Source organism: Typopeltis vanoorti, chromosome 16 (genome assembly GCF_054136105.1).
Source record: "Typopeltis vanoorti isolate ZY-2024b chromosome 16, IOZ_Tvanoo_1.0, whole genome shotgun sequence".
NCBI lineage: Eukaryota > Metazoa > Arthropoda > Arachnida > Uropygi > Thelyphonidae > Typopeltis > Typopeltis vanoorti.
In genome coordinates, this window is record NC_143564.1 from 25,014,230 (window position 1) to 25,031,398 (window position 17,169).

The 17,169-nt window shown below is 35.7% G+C and overlaps 1 protein-coding gene across 1 annotated transcript in view; it reads right to left on the bottom strand.

Moving 5' to 3' along the window:
* Window positions 1–17,169, bottom strand: part of Dhc98D (Dynein heavy chain at 89D) — a 1,285,966-nt gene that overhangs the window by 305,109 nt on the left and 963,688 nt on the right. The window contains exon 50 of the mRNA XM_090406627.1: window positions 1,819–2,040. Coding sequence (XP_090262753.1) covers window positions 1,819–2,040 — 222 coding nt within the window. The remainder of the gene's footprint in view (window positions 1–1,818; window positions 2,041–17,169) is intronic.

Here is a 17,169-nt window from a genome sequence, read left to right on the forward strand (position 1 = left end):
CCAGAGGGTTGTAGTTCTGGTAGCAGCTGGCAGTAAGGGCAAAGAATAATGCTATAAGTTTAATGTAGCAAAGTGGAAGTTCATTCACTTCACTTTGGAATGAAGAGATCACAAGCTGTTTACTACATTAATGGAACTAACTGCAGGAAATTAATGAGACAAGGGAGTGACTGTGAACAGGATGTTGAAGTTTGAGGACATATTGCAGAGGTGACCAAAATCAGATTACTTGGATGTTGAAGAACAAGACTGATAAGCAGAGATTTGTCATCATCTCTCTCTTTAGACAGCTGATTAAAGCTGTCTAAAAGGAGAGATGAGGTAATCTCTCTCTCTGCAGAGTAATCCAATGTGATTGGATTACTCTGCAGAGATCTAGAGCCTGAATTCATAGAAGATGACAAAGTGGTACAGAGGATCCAGAATCATGACAGATCTATAGAATGCTCTTGAAAGATAGATTGAAGATCTGTGGGTTATGAAGACTGGTTAATATAAGGAAAAGCATGTTGATAGGTATATACATTATTAAAGGAGTTTTATAGGACTGAAAACAAGTGTATGAGAGGCTGGAGGCTGATGAATGGTAGAATGAGTTACCAGAGGCAGTTTTGAGTGGTCTGTCAGTGAATGAATTCAAGAGGGTATATAGGTGTGTGAATAATGATTAGGGCAAGACTCCACAGAGATGCCTGAGAAAATAACAATAACAATAATTATAATTATTATCATCAATGAATGGCAAAATTCATTGAATTGCAAAATTAATTGCAATGATCACATCCTCCTATGACTAGTAAAACATTATGTTAATTCTCATATTTTCCCACATTTATCTATAATATTCATAATGCTGCTTGCTAAAGTAGTCACAACTCTTTACACAAGTTACTATCATTATTATTTGGTCTCTGAGTTATGAAAGAGGCAATTGAATGTATACTTTTTCCTGAAATGGGTTTCTGTAGTAGAGTGAATTTGCAATATTTTGGATGTACCACAGTGAAAATAATCCAAATATTTGGATATTAAAGTAATAAAATAAATTTAAAATAAAATGCCAATGTATGGTTAGTTTAAATGATGAAATTCTTACAGCTAACTGTGTCCCTTACTCGATATATTTTAATGGATATTAATATCTTAAATATTTAATCTGCATGAACAATTGAATGTATACTTTTTCCTGAAATGGGTTTCTGTAGTAGAGTGAATTTGCAATATTTTGGATGTACCACAGTGAAAATAATCCAAATATTTGGATATTAAAGTAATAAAATAAATTTAAAATAAAATGCCAATGTATGGTTAGTTTAAATGATGAAATTCTTACAGCTAACTGTGTCCCTTACTCGATATATTTTAATGGATATTAATATCTTAAATATTTAATCTGCATGAACATATATATATATATTCCTATATAAAATTCAGCTTGCATAAGGTATACTATCTAATCAAAAATATCTGAACACCTCTTCGTGGTAGTGGATATGGCTATATACATCACAGCTATGGCTCATATAGGTGTTAAAGGAAGGACAGAGGCTTGCAATCTTCAGAGACAAGAACTAACAGTAAAATGAGTCATACTGAAGCATTCAGTGACATTCAATGTGGCAGTATCATAGGATGTTACTTTTGCAACAACTCAGTTCAGAAAATGTCTTAATTTTTGGAAGATACACTAACAATACTATAAAAATGTTGTATTTATCTTAATAAAGTATATATTTTTTATATTTTATGTAAAATATATATTTTATTATTTACCTTCTATAAATTATATAAAAAAATGCTAATTTTCACTAGTTTTACCTGCTGACTTCCACATCATCAGTAAGCACATACTCTAAACGAAATGGCTGGCTGAGTGGTATTTCTCTGGACAATATATCTTGCTGCCAGTCATCATAAACCATGCTGCTGCGAAAGTCCCAGCTGAAAGCCCCAGTATAACTAAGAAATGCAGAAGACAAGAGGCAGTCACCAATCAAAAAATGTTTTTTCTCTTGCAGTTCTTGTAGTTCTTTTTTCCATCTGCAAAAATCATACATGGAATAAATTTCAATCATAAAAATGATTTACAAATCAAAACGAATTTGAGGTAATTTTAATACTTTTGAATGATGAGATCTCCTCATGCACTGAATAAATCCTTTAATGAATTAATATCATAAATGCTACTATTATTATTGTGGAATTATAAAAAAAAAAGTTCTAGCAGTTGATTAAATCAATGCATCCCCCCAATACTTCTAGTTCCCCTGATTTTGCACTTCCAACCTCTCACTGAACAATGCTCTCTGCAATATCTACATTCTACTTTTTTCCACTTAATTCACTCCAGACATTTATAAACTGTACACCATTCCTCTGGACAATTTTCTCATTGTCTCATTTGCAATCTAGTCTTGTTCTCAATTCATTCCTATCATACCATGGCAGCAGACTCTCAATCTTAACTCTCTCACTCTTCCTTGTCTCTTCTTTCCTGTACCTTTTCACATCTTTTCTCACTGCATATTTCTCATCTTTCAAATCATTCATGCCTCCTAAAACAATTATCTCTTTGACTTACCCTCTCTGCATACTACAGCTTCACTGAAAACCTTGATCTATGCACTGAGAAACATACCTTCATTACATTTTCATCAAACATGCTTCATATGATAGAATCTCCTTACAATACTCTATCTCTCTTTATTCCCAGTTTCTCACTCTTTCACACTCTTAACACTCACTTATCCTTCATTCTTCTCTTTTTTTGAGCCATATGCCAGTCATTTCTCAAGACTTCCACATTTATATTTCCTGTTCATTCCTTCAAATATATTCTTGACAAGAATCTCGATTTCACATGGCTTTCATCATTAACATTTGTTACTTCATTTTCCTACTTTTGCTTATGGAACTCAGAAAACATTTCTGACACATTTTCTCCTATTTGGCTTTCATATCATACCTCCATAATGAATAAAACACTGAATATAAACACACACTATATTATACAAAATTATTCGTGTTAAACTCTTTGAACAATGGTGCCTTAGCCACTATTCTTGGTGGTTAAGGCACCAAGTTTGCAGTGGTGCCACATAAAGCACTGTTTGCGCAATAAACATGTAACAAATCTCACAGGACAAACATCCTTAATTGTAAAATCATAAAACAAGGAATTTTGGATTTGGCAATTTGGGATTTAGCCGACCAAATTGTATTTTTATTGGTTAAACCAAAATAAAAAATGATGGTACAACATGACAGAATTTCATGCCGGCTGGGGCGTCGCCCGGTTAAACAAGGCCCCCGTTGTTTTCGCCAGGGAACCAGGGCGAACAGCGAAAAGTCAGCTACTGGAACAAATCTGAAAACAAACTCCAACTCAACATCACCAGAGTTAAAGATCGGTACTATCAACGTAAGAAGCCTGAATGGCAAAGAAATGGAGCTAGCTGAGGAATTAGATAAGTACCAGATCGACATAATAGGGGTGACTGAAACAAAAAAGACCAAAACTGGCGAGATCTTTCTAAGCAATAAATACAAAATGTTATATTCAGGCAATGACAATCAAGGAAAAGAAGGAGTAGCCATAGTATTCAACACAAAATACGAAGCTAATCTTCTTGAATGGCAGTCAGTCTCAAGTAGAGTAATGTGGGCAAATATGAGAATGGGGAACTGGACAATGAGACTTATTTGTGCCTATGGTCCCACAGAAGGTTCTACTAAGATAGAAGTGGAGGAGTTTTTTGAGGCTTTAGAAAAAGCAACTGACACAATGAAAAATGAAAAGTTGGTCCTTGTTGGGGATCTAAATAGCAGAGTAGGAAATGATTGTGAGACATACAAAAATATTTTGGGAAAATTTGGAGAAAAGAGCAAAGCTAATAGTAATGGCAAATATCTGTTGGATTTCTGCTCAGGACATGGACTGGTTATTACTAACACCATGTTCCAACATAAAAATGTGCACAAATTCACATGGAGAGAAGAGGCTAGGAATAAGAAAAGTCTCATTGACTATGTTATTGTTGATAGTGATGTTTTCTCCCTGGTGCAGGACACCAGAGTGTACAGAGGATTTGAAATTGGAAGCAATCACTATTTAGTTTTGAGCAGGATAAAATTGAATTGAATATTGAAAAGAATAACATGTAAGAAAGTTTTAAAGCGAATAAAAGTTGAGCAGCTCTAAAATACACAAAGATTATTGAAGAAAAAATGAAAGAGTTTGAGAACTGGAATCAAACCTTGGAGATTCAGTGGCAAACTCTGAAGAAAACATTGATTGATTCTGCCAGAGAGGCATGTGGTGAGGTTGTCTGTAAGGATAAAAAAATCAGAACTCCCTGGTGGACACAGGAAGTTAAAGAGGCAATGAAGGAAAAGAAGAAAGCATATCAAAAGTTCCTGTCAAATAAGTCAGCTTGTGCTCTTAGAGAATATAGAGACAAATGCAAGAATGCTAAACACTGTGTAAAACTAGCTAAACAAAAGTCATGGGAGGACTTTGGCAAGAACATAGAAAATAAATATCAAGAAGGTGGCAAAATATTCTGGAGGTTGTTGAAGAAGCTTAAGAATGGAGGAAAGAGTGCTGTAAAAGGAATTAGAGATGATAAAGGTGACATGAAAATGGGAGAAAAAGACATCCTTAAAGTATGGAGTAATTACTTTGAAAAACTGCTAAATGAAACAAGCAGTGATGACAGCACAGTGATAAAAAACACTGACCAGGCATGCAGTCAGGAATACATATCCATACTTGAAGTAGAAAAAGCCATCAAAGGCTTGAAATGTGGAAAGGCAGCAGGAGTAGATGATATTCGACCAGAAATGCTGAAGTATGGTGGTATAAGAGTCTTACAGTGGCTGCACTGCATAGTTCAGAAAGCCTGGACAGAGGGACAAATTCCCGATGATTGGAGTAGAGCTCTCATAGTACCCATATATAAAAAGGGAAATAAAACTGCATGTGAGAATTACAGGGGTATTTCCCTACTGAGTGTTCCTGGCAAGATCTATGCAAGTATACTTGAGAAACGGTTGAGAAGAATTGTTGAAGAAAAGCATGGTGAAGAACAAGCTGGATTCAGGCCAAATAGAGGCTGTCAGGATCAGATCTTCACTTTACGACAAATAGTCGAGAAAGCACGGGAATATAACAAAGATTGTATTTAAGTTTTGTCGATTTGGAAAAGGCATATGACAAGGTGCCAAGAGAGAAGCTATTCAATACGCTGCAGTTATATGGTGTCAATGGGGCATTATATCAAGCAATACTTAGTCTTTATTTGAGTTGTAAGTCAGCAGTTAGAATTGAAGGAAGTACAGGAAGATGGTTTAATGTTAAATCTGGTGTGAGACAAGGATGTACATTATCCCCTCTGTTATTCATTATCTATATGGATCACATTATGAAGGAAAGTGGTATTAAATGATATCAAAATTGGAGATGTTAATGTCAGCTCTTTGCTTTATGCAGATGATCTTATACTTCTAAATAAATCTGCTACAAGTCTGCAAAATTCTCTGACTAAATTGAATAGCTGTTGTAATAGATATGGTATGAGGGTCCGCAATAAAAAGACAAAGACAATGAAAATAGGCAGAATCATTGAAAATGTAAACTGTGTTGCGAATGGAGAACCTGTGGAACAAGTAAAACATTTCAGCTATTTAGGCACGATTTTTACTGAAGATGGTAAATTAAATATAGAAATAGAAAACAGAATCAGCAAAGCTGGTATGGTGGGAAGTCAATTGAATAAATTCATATGGAAATCAGTCAGAACACTAAATTAGCTGTATACAAGACAGTGTTCAAACCAGTTTTAACTTATGGATCTGAGAGCTGCGTCAGAATTAAAACACTTGACCAAAGACTAGAGACCACAGATATGAGAGTCCTGAGAAAGATTATCGGCGTGAACAGATGACATCAATGGCAATGTCGTAGTAAAAATGAGGATATTAGGAAAGAACTTGACATTGTCAGCATCCAGGAATGTGTTAGCAGAGCTAATCTCAGGTGGTATGGTCATTTAAACAGAATGGGCAAGGAAAGATTAGCAAAACAAGTGTTCTCTGCCAGGTTGGCAGCAAAACGACCCAGAGGAAGACCAAGATATAGGTGGATTGATACGGTACAAAGTGCTTTAGACGATAGAAATATAAGATCTGATAATGTTGGAGTCTTGACAAGTAACAGACTGATTTGGAGGAAAATTGTAGATAGGAAATTAATAATGATGTAATTTTTTTCATGTAGTACTATCATATCCTGTACACCCCTTGAGGGTACATGGCAGGAATTTGATGATGATGATGATGATGATGATAAAACAAGGAAATTACTATTGGTAACAACCAATAGTAATTTCCTTAGAAATTAGATTTTAAATTAGAAATTAAAATTGATATCAAGAAATTAAAATTAAAGCAAAGTTTGCATATGAAGTATCTTCACGACTAGACTTCCTGTACATAGAGGCTAATGACTTCACATAAATTGCCTTAGTATCTCATAATACAAAGCACCTTTCATTATACACACATTTCAGGTATGTATAGTTACAAATTTAGGGACACAAAACAGATGTGTTGAAATGATTATTTTACTTATTATTAATAAAATAATTGATGTTTCGACCCCTGTATTGAGGTCATGAAATGTATATGAAAACAAGCTACATGCTCTTGCACTCTACAAAGGTATATTGAATCTATGTAGTTAACTGCTCTTTTACTTAGCCTGACCTCTAGTGGTTAAAAAACAACAACAACAATAAACCCTGCTAAAGTCCTCACATACTAAGATTTTCATCTGGATTTGTACAGTTTAGGTTGCTATACTAAGATTTTCTTCTGGACTTGCACAGTTCAGGTTGCTATTGAATGTTAAAAAAAAAAAAACTTTCACCAAGTCTTATTGTCTTGAGGTTTTTCTTTGACATGTTCTGGTTGCTATAATGGTCGCAAATGGGTTCTCCAGCATTCTTGGAATGGTTAGACCATCATTTTTGTTCAGGTTGTTTAGGATTGTGTTTGAGCATTTCACATGCTTCAAATTTCCTCTTGAACCAGGTTTTGGTGCAGAGGAACTTGGTACCTTTCCAATCAATTCTGTGGTATGTCTGGAGTGCATGGTCTGAACCATCCCAATTAGGAAGGATCAACACAAACAACACATTAAATACCTCTATTTAGAAAAAACCAGCCTTTCAGACTATGCACTCCAGACATACCACAGAATTGATTGGAAAGGTACCAAGTCCCTACACTGCACCAAAACATGGTTCGAGAGGAAATTTAAAGAAGCATGTGAAATGCTCAAACACAATCCTAACCTGAACAAAAATGATGGTCTAACCATTCCAAGAATGTGGAGCCCATTTGCAACCATTATAGCAAACAGAACAAGCCAAAGAAAAATCTCAAGACAAAAAGATTTGGTGAAGTGTATTTTATTTTTATTTATTTATTTTTAAACATTCAATAGCAACCTGAACACTGTACAAGTCCAGAAAAAAATCTTAGTATAGCAACCTGAACGCAGAAGAAAATCTTAGTACAGGAGGACTTTAGCAAGGTTTATTTTTTATTTTATTTTTTACCACTAGAGGTCAGGCTAAGTAAAAGATCAATTAACAGAGCAGATTCAATTTACCTTTGTAGAGTACAAGAGCATGTAGCTTGCTTTCATATACACATGTATCTTTCTGATGATGATCCAATGTAGGGGTCAAAACGTCAATTGTTATTTTATTAATAATAAGTAAAATAATCATTTCAACATGTGTGTTTTGTGCACCCAAATTCGTAAATATTAATGTTGACCACCATATAACCTTAAAAAAAAGGTATGTATAATGCTATGCATTATGGGAAGGGCCAATGCCTAGACTGGTTTTGACCTTTACTGAGGTCTCATCAGTGGGAGCCAGACCTAGAAGAAATACCAATGTTGAAGTAATGTAGTAGTCATATATTTCCCATATAGATATCAAAACATGTTTATTATTATTATTATTATTATTATTATTATTATTATTACAAGAGAAGACTATTAGGGAATCATGGACTCATTGAGGGAGACCCCACATCACTCACACTAGCTGTCATACCTTTTCTTGAATTCCTTCAAACTGCCTGCACTTACCACTTCAAATGGTAAGCCAATCCAATCACATACACAGGACTTTCATCATCAACCTTAAACATGAATAAGAAAGGCTGAAGCTATGATGATCAACAGCTTTCCAGATGAATTTATTTGCAGCCCTAGCTACTTTAAATCTCTAAAAGTGTTCAGATCAATTATATTCTCGATATTTTATATCTATTTCCTTTTTGGTTTTCCCACTGGCATTTTCTCTTCTACTCTTGCAGTTTGGAGAATTTGAGGAAATCTTTCACTTGGCATTCTGTACAGCTGTTCACACTACTGTAACCAGTTTTGTTTAATTCTTGCTATTATTGGAATATAGGAGAGTAATTTTTTCCTGCCCTCCTGATTGGATTTTATTTCGCATCCATGCTGTTTTATTTATTTTTCTCAAATACTTGTATTGTCAAACAGAGGGAAAAACAATGATTGATAGGCTTTGAAAACACCTCTGCATCATAAAGAAGTCTGGGAGTACAATTGTGCTCCATACTGTGCCAATTGTGCTACATACTGTAATTTAAATTCTTTAAGAGAAATATCTATTTTTCCTTATGTGTGTACATGTCATTATATGTACACACATAAATGTACCAATTATATGTCATTATTATTATTTGACACCTCCAGGGAGTCCAAAGACTCATCGAGGGAGGGCACCTGATGCACAACTCTGTCTCCACCACTCAATCCACTAACTATGCCAACACCATCTACCGCCGACCACCACCACTAGTATTTCCACAGACAATCGCAAACATCTATGCCCGGGTGGGATTCGAACCCACAGCCTTTTGGCTGGAGAGCGGATACGCTAACCACTCAGCCAGCTAGGTTGGCAATCAGTCATAGCAGTCCATCCTAGATTTATTTTCTATTTTATAATTTCTTTGTAATTTAACCTGCTGTCTGTGATTAATGTGCCAAAGTAATTACATTTTTTAACATGTTAATGTTGGGGCAATCAGAAAACTCTTGCTGCTACCTTCACCTTCTGGTAGGTCAATAGGAAACATCTCACTCCATCACAATTTCCTATTTGCATATTGGCAGACATATCACATGTCATAAGAGATGAGGTTCTTCAATGTAACCAAATCTGTGTAGAGGGGAAAAACCAATGTGTCTGTTTTAGGATAGAGGGGAAAATATTTGTTAGCAAACAATAATTCAAGAGAAATAATTCAAGAATTATTATTTTATAATAATTCAAGAGAATGCTATATTTAGTTAGTATATTTAAATCACTGAAAGACGTAAATATGTTATTCTCACATGGCTTAACATTAATGAGTCATGTGAGAATGGAAAATATCAAGGTGGGAAAGAACAGGTGTGAATAGAAATGGCATATGAATTATTAATAATTTACAGTTGTGATATATGGGTGTGTCCTGTATGATGGAGTGAATTATATGTGATTCTAAAAACTCTGGATGTGCATGTTTGCATTTATAATAGCATAATTAAAAAAATATATGTATGAGAATAGGGAAAGATGATTGTTTGCAAAATGTTAATAACTAACCAATAATAAATAGTGGCTGCAAACATTGGTAGCTCAGTTAATAACTATATGGAGGCGATTGATTATCAATTGAACAAAAAATGTTGATCAGGTGATTCATCTAGACATGGCAGGTATGCTTGTGGGAATGCTTCTGGCAAATGATGTGGCCAATTATCTTGTACAATTTACTGTGCTTGTTAGGTGTATTTATTTCTGTTTTATTTATATTTTGCTTTGTTTTCTAAGCATTGTCTTTTATTCACTGATGATGAGTATACTTTACATAGTAATATGCACATAACTAATTTCTGATCATCATTAGAATTATCCTGTTTGCAAATCTTATCTTCATTCATCATCTTAATTTATTCATGTATGAATAAGAAAATACATACAAAATATTTGAATAACAGCAATTCATAGAGATAAAGTTCATTCAATGAAAATGAGTCAAATCAGGTTGCTCTGTTTTGTGCTAAATGGTAAATGTCAAATGGTTCAAGAGTTGTATCTTCAAAAAGAGGTAGTTACTTAAGTATCGGCAAAATTATTTTCTTGGTCTTTCCCTTCCTTTGTGTTCATTAGTTGGTCTATTGAGTACACATTCACTGAACATAGGATAAGGTCGATGCATAAGTTGGTGTTCAACCATCTTAGTTGATTTTTCTGAATTGTTTCCATTAGGGATCTTTGCTGGCTTTCTTCAAGAATCAGGATTAGGAATGTGATCTTTGTGCTTTCTTTTCCAAATGTCACTTAGAGTACTGATATAGGAACCAAGGCACAGACAATCATTTACTTCTTCAACGGTGTGGTCATGTGGTCATATTTAATTCTATTCTGTTCTTTAGCACTTTAGTTTTACTGCTGTTGGCTGGCAGCCCTGGCAGTCAACAGCAGTTGCAGGTCTGGTTGGCAGAGTGGTTAGCGTATCCACTCTCCAGCCAAAAGCAGGTTCAAATCCTGCCTTGGGCATGGATGTTTGTGATTGTCCATGAAAATACTAGTGGTGGTGGTGGTGGAGGACAGTGATTGTGTTGGTGTAGATAATGCAGTTGGTGGATGAGGTTGAGTGGTGGAGATAGAGAGTTGTAGAGTAGGTGCCCTCCCTCGATGAGTCATAGATTCCCTGGAGGTGTCAAATAATAATAATAATAATAACCCAAACAGTGCTGCATTTTTACATAAATTATCCAGGTGGAGTTGGACAGCCTGAATGTCAGAATCAATTAGCACAACATCAGCCAAGGCACTGGTGGTTTTTTGCAGATACATTTTAGTATTTGCAGTAATGAGACCAGATTTCCAGATATTAGTTAGGCTTTTATGGAAATGAAGATCTCTGTGCTTTCTTTTCAAAATATCACTTAGAGCACTGATGTAGGCTAAATTACTAAATTTACCTAAATGACCACATTTAGGCTAAATATGCTTACTGGAGATTTTTTTTTTTTCACTAGGTATCACAAAATTGTTTGAACACTATTTCTAACCTTTACAGAAAGATGTTACAAGTTTATTTTTTACTTGGTTAGACTATAATAAATTTAGTTTAATCCTTTATCCAAGTGTATGCAAACAAAGTTTGCGCCTGAAAGTATCTTCAGGACTGGGGTAAAGTGGTACAACACCGGGCAACTTCTTGCAAAGGTGGAGCAAGATACCAACTCTCCTATCTCAGTATCTCCCATAATGCAAAACACATCTCCTTGCGGATATGTATAATGTTATGCATTAAGGGAAAGGCCACTACCCAGACTAGTTTCGACCTTTATTGAGGTCTCTTCAGTGGGAGCCACTGAAGAGACCTCAATAAAGGTCGAAGACCTCAACTACAGATGTGATCCATTCAAGACCTCATAAAGAGGAAGAATATCTTCTATCATGCTGCAAAAGTAGTGTTCTCTTTAATATTATAGTTATCCATTATTATAAATTTGGCACCTTAGCAATGTGGCTACTAAACTTGCTCTCTTTCTGCTATGTTTCTGAACTCTCTTTCTTCATGCAGAAATTCCAGACCTGTTGGAATTCCCATCAATATAATGCCCATCCTCTAAAATTCAACATGCATAACCTTGCCTTGGTGAAAGATTGAACTAATACTCATCTTTAGTTCATATCACTATTCTATTCAAGTTATTCAGATGCATTCCTTATCACTTACTATTTGTATTCATTATCATCCTTTCTAAGTTGGCATTATCAGCAAACAATTGGATATTACTCTCTGGACATTCTTCAAAATCATTCCACAGTTGCTGTTCAGTGAGGAACATCCACTAGTAATCTTCATACTCTTATAGTTTTGTGTTTCTACTGTCAGTCAACCCCTCACAAATCTAACTACTAGCATAGTTACCATTTCTATCTATTCCAGTTCATCTTACAATCTTCTGCTTTGTGAATCCGACTGATATCATAGAATATTCATATTCCTTGTCAAATTTAGTTGTTACTTTGTCATAACATGTGAGTATTACAGAAATGATCTTCTACAGAAGACAGATTAGAGTCTGCAGTTCTCTTGCATGTTTCTGGAACAAATGCATTATATCTTATACAATCCTATTACTATATTTATATCAAGTTGGGGATAAAAATCCAAGTCACACCTCCTCGCAGTGCACCTGGAGACCCTGGGTAAATTCCCAGTAGGCTAAAGTGACTGGTAAAACATATTAGGGCCAATCACCCAATATGTGGATATTAAATGATTATGAAAGGAAATTAGATAATATCAGCTACTTCCACACAGACTTGTGCCTCAACTGCTGATACAGTTATTATGCATACCAAGGATTAAAGCCTTCCAGGAAGTTCTTGGTTGAATAAAGGTACAAGAAAGTATGATCAAATTAAATTATGGAAATTTAATCTCATCTTCTCAACATATAATATACGGACACTCAAGAAAACTGGAAAATTTTTTGAGCTACTTAGAGGAGCAGAAAAAGTCAATATAGACATTATATGTATACAAGAACATAGATAGAGAACTGACAATCGTGAAGTGAATGAAACATTATCAGCTGACAAAAAATTGAGTTATTTATTTATAACTCAGCAAACAATAATGGTACTTGAGGAGTTGGAATAATGCTGAAGAAGGAACTAGCAGAAAAAGTAACATCAATTGAAAAAGTGTCTGAAAAAATTCTCCTCATAACCATAAGTACCAACTCAAAACTGACAATAATATCCACAAATGCTCCACTAGAAGATAAAGACACTTATAAAGATCTTTCTGAAACTGTCATGAACATCCCAGTTCACGATGTCACACTCATTGTTGGTGATTTTAATGCCCAAATTGGTAAAGACATTGCCAATACTACTAAAAACATGGGTAAATACACTTATCATGAAACCACAAATAACAATGGACATTCTCTTATGAACTTCTGCAATAACCATAACATGGTAATCACCCAAACCAAATTTCTCCATCCAAAAGGAAGACTGTGGACCTCCAAATGGGTCTCATTCCCAAATAGACACATACTAATCAATGGAAAGTGGATCAGATCAATCAAGAACTGTCGAGCATATAACATGGTTGAACTAAACTCTAACCACAGAATAATCAGTGCCCACATTAAACTTTCACTAAAAGCCTCTAAAAATAACAAGCCTAAAAAGAAACAATACAATGGGACAAACTAAATAACCCACAAATTGCAGCATCTTCCCACAGCACATTAGAAGACAATATGGAAAACATTCTTAAAGATCCAGTTAATGAAAAGTATAAGGGTATCATTGAAGCAATAAGCATAACATCCAACAAAATTCTTGGAAACAGCAATACAAAAGACTCGGAAAAATGGATTACCCCTGAAACTGAAAAATATATAGATGAAAGAAATAAAGCAAGGAAACTCTACCGCTTAAACAGGAATGAAATCAATAAAGATAAACTAGACGTTTTAAATAACAAGATCAATGAACTAATGACCAGAGACAAAGAAAATCAAATAAATAAATACTGTGAGGAACTTGAAAATTATAATAAAACTGGGGATACTAGAAACACTTTTCAAATGATAAATTATATCTGTCACCATAAAACAAAAAGAAGTGGAAATATTGTCATACATGAAAAAAATGGTAGACAGCTATCATTTCAAACTTGGTGAAAGAATGGAGAAATTACTTTCAAGAATTGCTGAATGTTGATAATCCCCAACATTCAAGTCAAGCTAGCAGACCTGCATCTAACCATCACTCTACTAATAAACTGTGAAGACTTCACTGAAAAGGAACTAAAAATAGCAACAGATCAAACCAAAGCAGGAAAGTTCCCAGGGATTGACAGAATTAGGGGGCAAAAGCTTTTCAAAAATGCTGGGTATAATACATATTCCAATCTCCTTGCCATAATGAATCAAGCTTTAAACATTGGAATAATACCTCAACAATGGAAAAACAAGATCTTATTGTCCCTATACCCAAAAAGGGCAGTCTTAATAGAATGGATAACTATAGAGGTATTACTTTGCTATCAACCACAGTTAAAATCTACAACAGGAAGATACTCAATAGAATAGAACCTTACTTAACACCACTTTTAAGAAAAAAACCAAGCTGGATTTCTAAAAAAACAATGTACAATAGAACAGATACACTGCATCAGAAGAATCATAGAAGGTTCACATGATAAAAACTTACCACTCATTTTAAACTTTATAGACTTCAAAAAAACGTTGACTCCATTAATAGAGAAGCAATGTTTAAAACACTCAGCTTCAATGGTCTACCCTCTAAACTCATACAAGCAATCTCAGAGCCTTATAAAGATTACAATGCAACAGTAATCTTTAAAACAGAAACATCTGAATTATTTCCAGTGACAACAGGAGGCTTGCAAGGTAATGTACTAGCACCTTATTTGTTTTTAATATGCTTGGACTACATCTTCCAGACCATCAAGATCTTGGTTTTAACTTTAAAACATCCACCCACACCATGTAAATAACCGATCTTAGCTTTGCTGACGATGTTGTACTTATTGATACAAAACCAACAAATGCACAAAAATATCTCAGTCTACTAGAGGCACAGGCTAAACTAATTGGTCTGCAGATCAACATCCAAAAGTCCAAAGCATTCTAATTAGGTTGTGAAAACTTTATACTTCATATCAACAATAAACCCTTAGAAAGAGTAAAGGACTTTCAATACCTTCGATTGTACATCAGCAATGTATGATCCAAGGATGGACCACATCACTAACTCTGCCAGTTAGTGAAACAGTTTACTATTGCTGCTAACAAATATTGCTTTACAATTTCCCAAACACTAATGATATCCCAGCTTTCCAATTCCTTCCTCCATGAAACTTCCCCAAGTTGATGTCTAAGACTATTATAAACCCCTGCATTATAATTCCACATATGTTCCTATGTCTTTGATACTCTTGCAAGTCTTGCAAAGGGGTGACTGCAGGCACACGAACGGTATAAAGTACAGGCTAGAAGGGTAACGAGTGTGGTAAAAACAGCAAAAGCCGATTATGAAAGGAAACTAGCTATGCAAGCAAAAGAGAATCCCAAACAGTTCTTTCAATATGCTGCAAGCAAGAAAAAAACTGTACATGGCAAAATGATTTTAAGGAATGACGATGGTAAAGAGTTCACTGAACCAGTCGATATAGTGGAGTTACTGAGCGTGCACTTTGCAAAAGTATATCATCCAGGTGGTGACGTTGAAAAAATGAAGGAACCATTAGTTCATATGGGAATTGTGATGAATGAAGTGGAGGTGAATAGTCTATTACAGAACCTTAATGTGAATACATCTGTGGGATTGGATGGTATACCGGCACGGGTCTTGCATGAAGCGGCTAATGAATTATCAGTTCCCTTGACCATGTTGTTTAATCTGAGTCTCGGGTCTGGCTTAGTCCCAAAGGCGTGGAAAGAGGGGAAAATAGATTCACTGCATAAAGGAGGATCCAAGACTATGGTTGCAAATTACCGACCGATCAGCATATCAGGAGTCGTTGTCAAGGTCTTGGAGAAAGTAGTCAAGGGAAAAATACAGGAATGGATTGATGAAAATGAGATACTGTACAGAGGACAGCATGGCTTTGTGAAGGGTAGATCATGCCTCAGTAACTTGCTCAGGTTTTATAACAAGGTGACGGCTGAACTGGATAAGGGAAATGGGTTTACAGTGATACTGCTGGACCTGGCAAAGGCGTTTGACAGGATCTAATCCGTAAACTACAACATATGGGAATGGATATAGGGTTGGTGAGATGGATAGCTGGGTGGTTGATGGAGAGATATCAAAGAGTAGTTTATTCAGGAATAGAGTCCAAAAAACGGCCTGTGACTAGTGGTGTGCCACAGGGTTCTGTTCTTGGACCACTGCTGTTTAATCTGTTCATTAACGATATAGGGAATGGTCTAAGTGGGACAGTTCATTTGTTCGCTGATGATGCAAAGTTGGGTAGGGCGATAGTGAATGCAGAAGATGTCAAAGTCTTGCAAGATGACTTAGATAGATTGGAGTTCTGGACTAAGGAGAATGGATGTCAATTTAATGTGACAAAATGTAAGGTTATGCATTTTGGAGTGAAAAGATTAGCAGCAGTATACCACATTGGTGGAACTGTACTCCAAGAGATTGATGAGGCCAGGGACTTGGGAGTGTTGGTGGATAGGGAGATGAAGTTTAGGGGGCACATTGCGAAAGTAGCTAAATCAGCTCAACTCACTTGGTTGTTGAAAAATACCTTGACGAGCAGAGAAAAACAAGTTATTGTACCTCTGTACCGAGCCCTGATAAGACCTCATCTCGACTACTGTGCCCAGATTTGGTCACCTCGGTTCCTTCTTGATGGGGAGGAGGTTGAGAGGATCCAGAGGCGAGTGACTAAGATGATAGCAGGTCTATGGAATGCACCATATGAGAACAGGTTGAAGATTTGTGGGTTGCAGAAACTAGTTGATAGGCGAAAAAGGGGAGATATGATTGAGACATTCAAATTGCTAAAAGGATTCTATAGGATTAATTCAGATGATATTTTTGAGATCAGGACTGGTGGTGGGAGAAGAACTAGGGGACACCCATGGAAGCTGGGCAAGAGCGTGGTTAGCAGGGGTGTTAGAGCTGGGTTCTTTACTTTTAGAGTGGTAAATGAGTGGAATAAGCTGCCAGAGTCTGTTGTGGGTGCTATTACAGTGAGCGAGTTCAAGGCAAGGTATGATAGATACTGTGAGAATGTTGAACAGCTGTGTGAACATGATGTTTAGGGCCTCCCTCGATGAGTCTAAGGACTCCTGGAGTAGCCCGTGGTAATAATAATAATAATAATAATAAGTCTATTCATCTTCCAAGTCAAAACCACATGATCACTCTCTCCAACTGGTGGGAGAGATGTCATCTCAGTTATTATCAACTCTTCTGATGCTATGACCAAATCCAAAACTCTTGAACCTCTTGTTCCCACTATTACATGTTGACTAAGACATTTGTC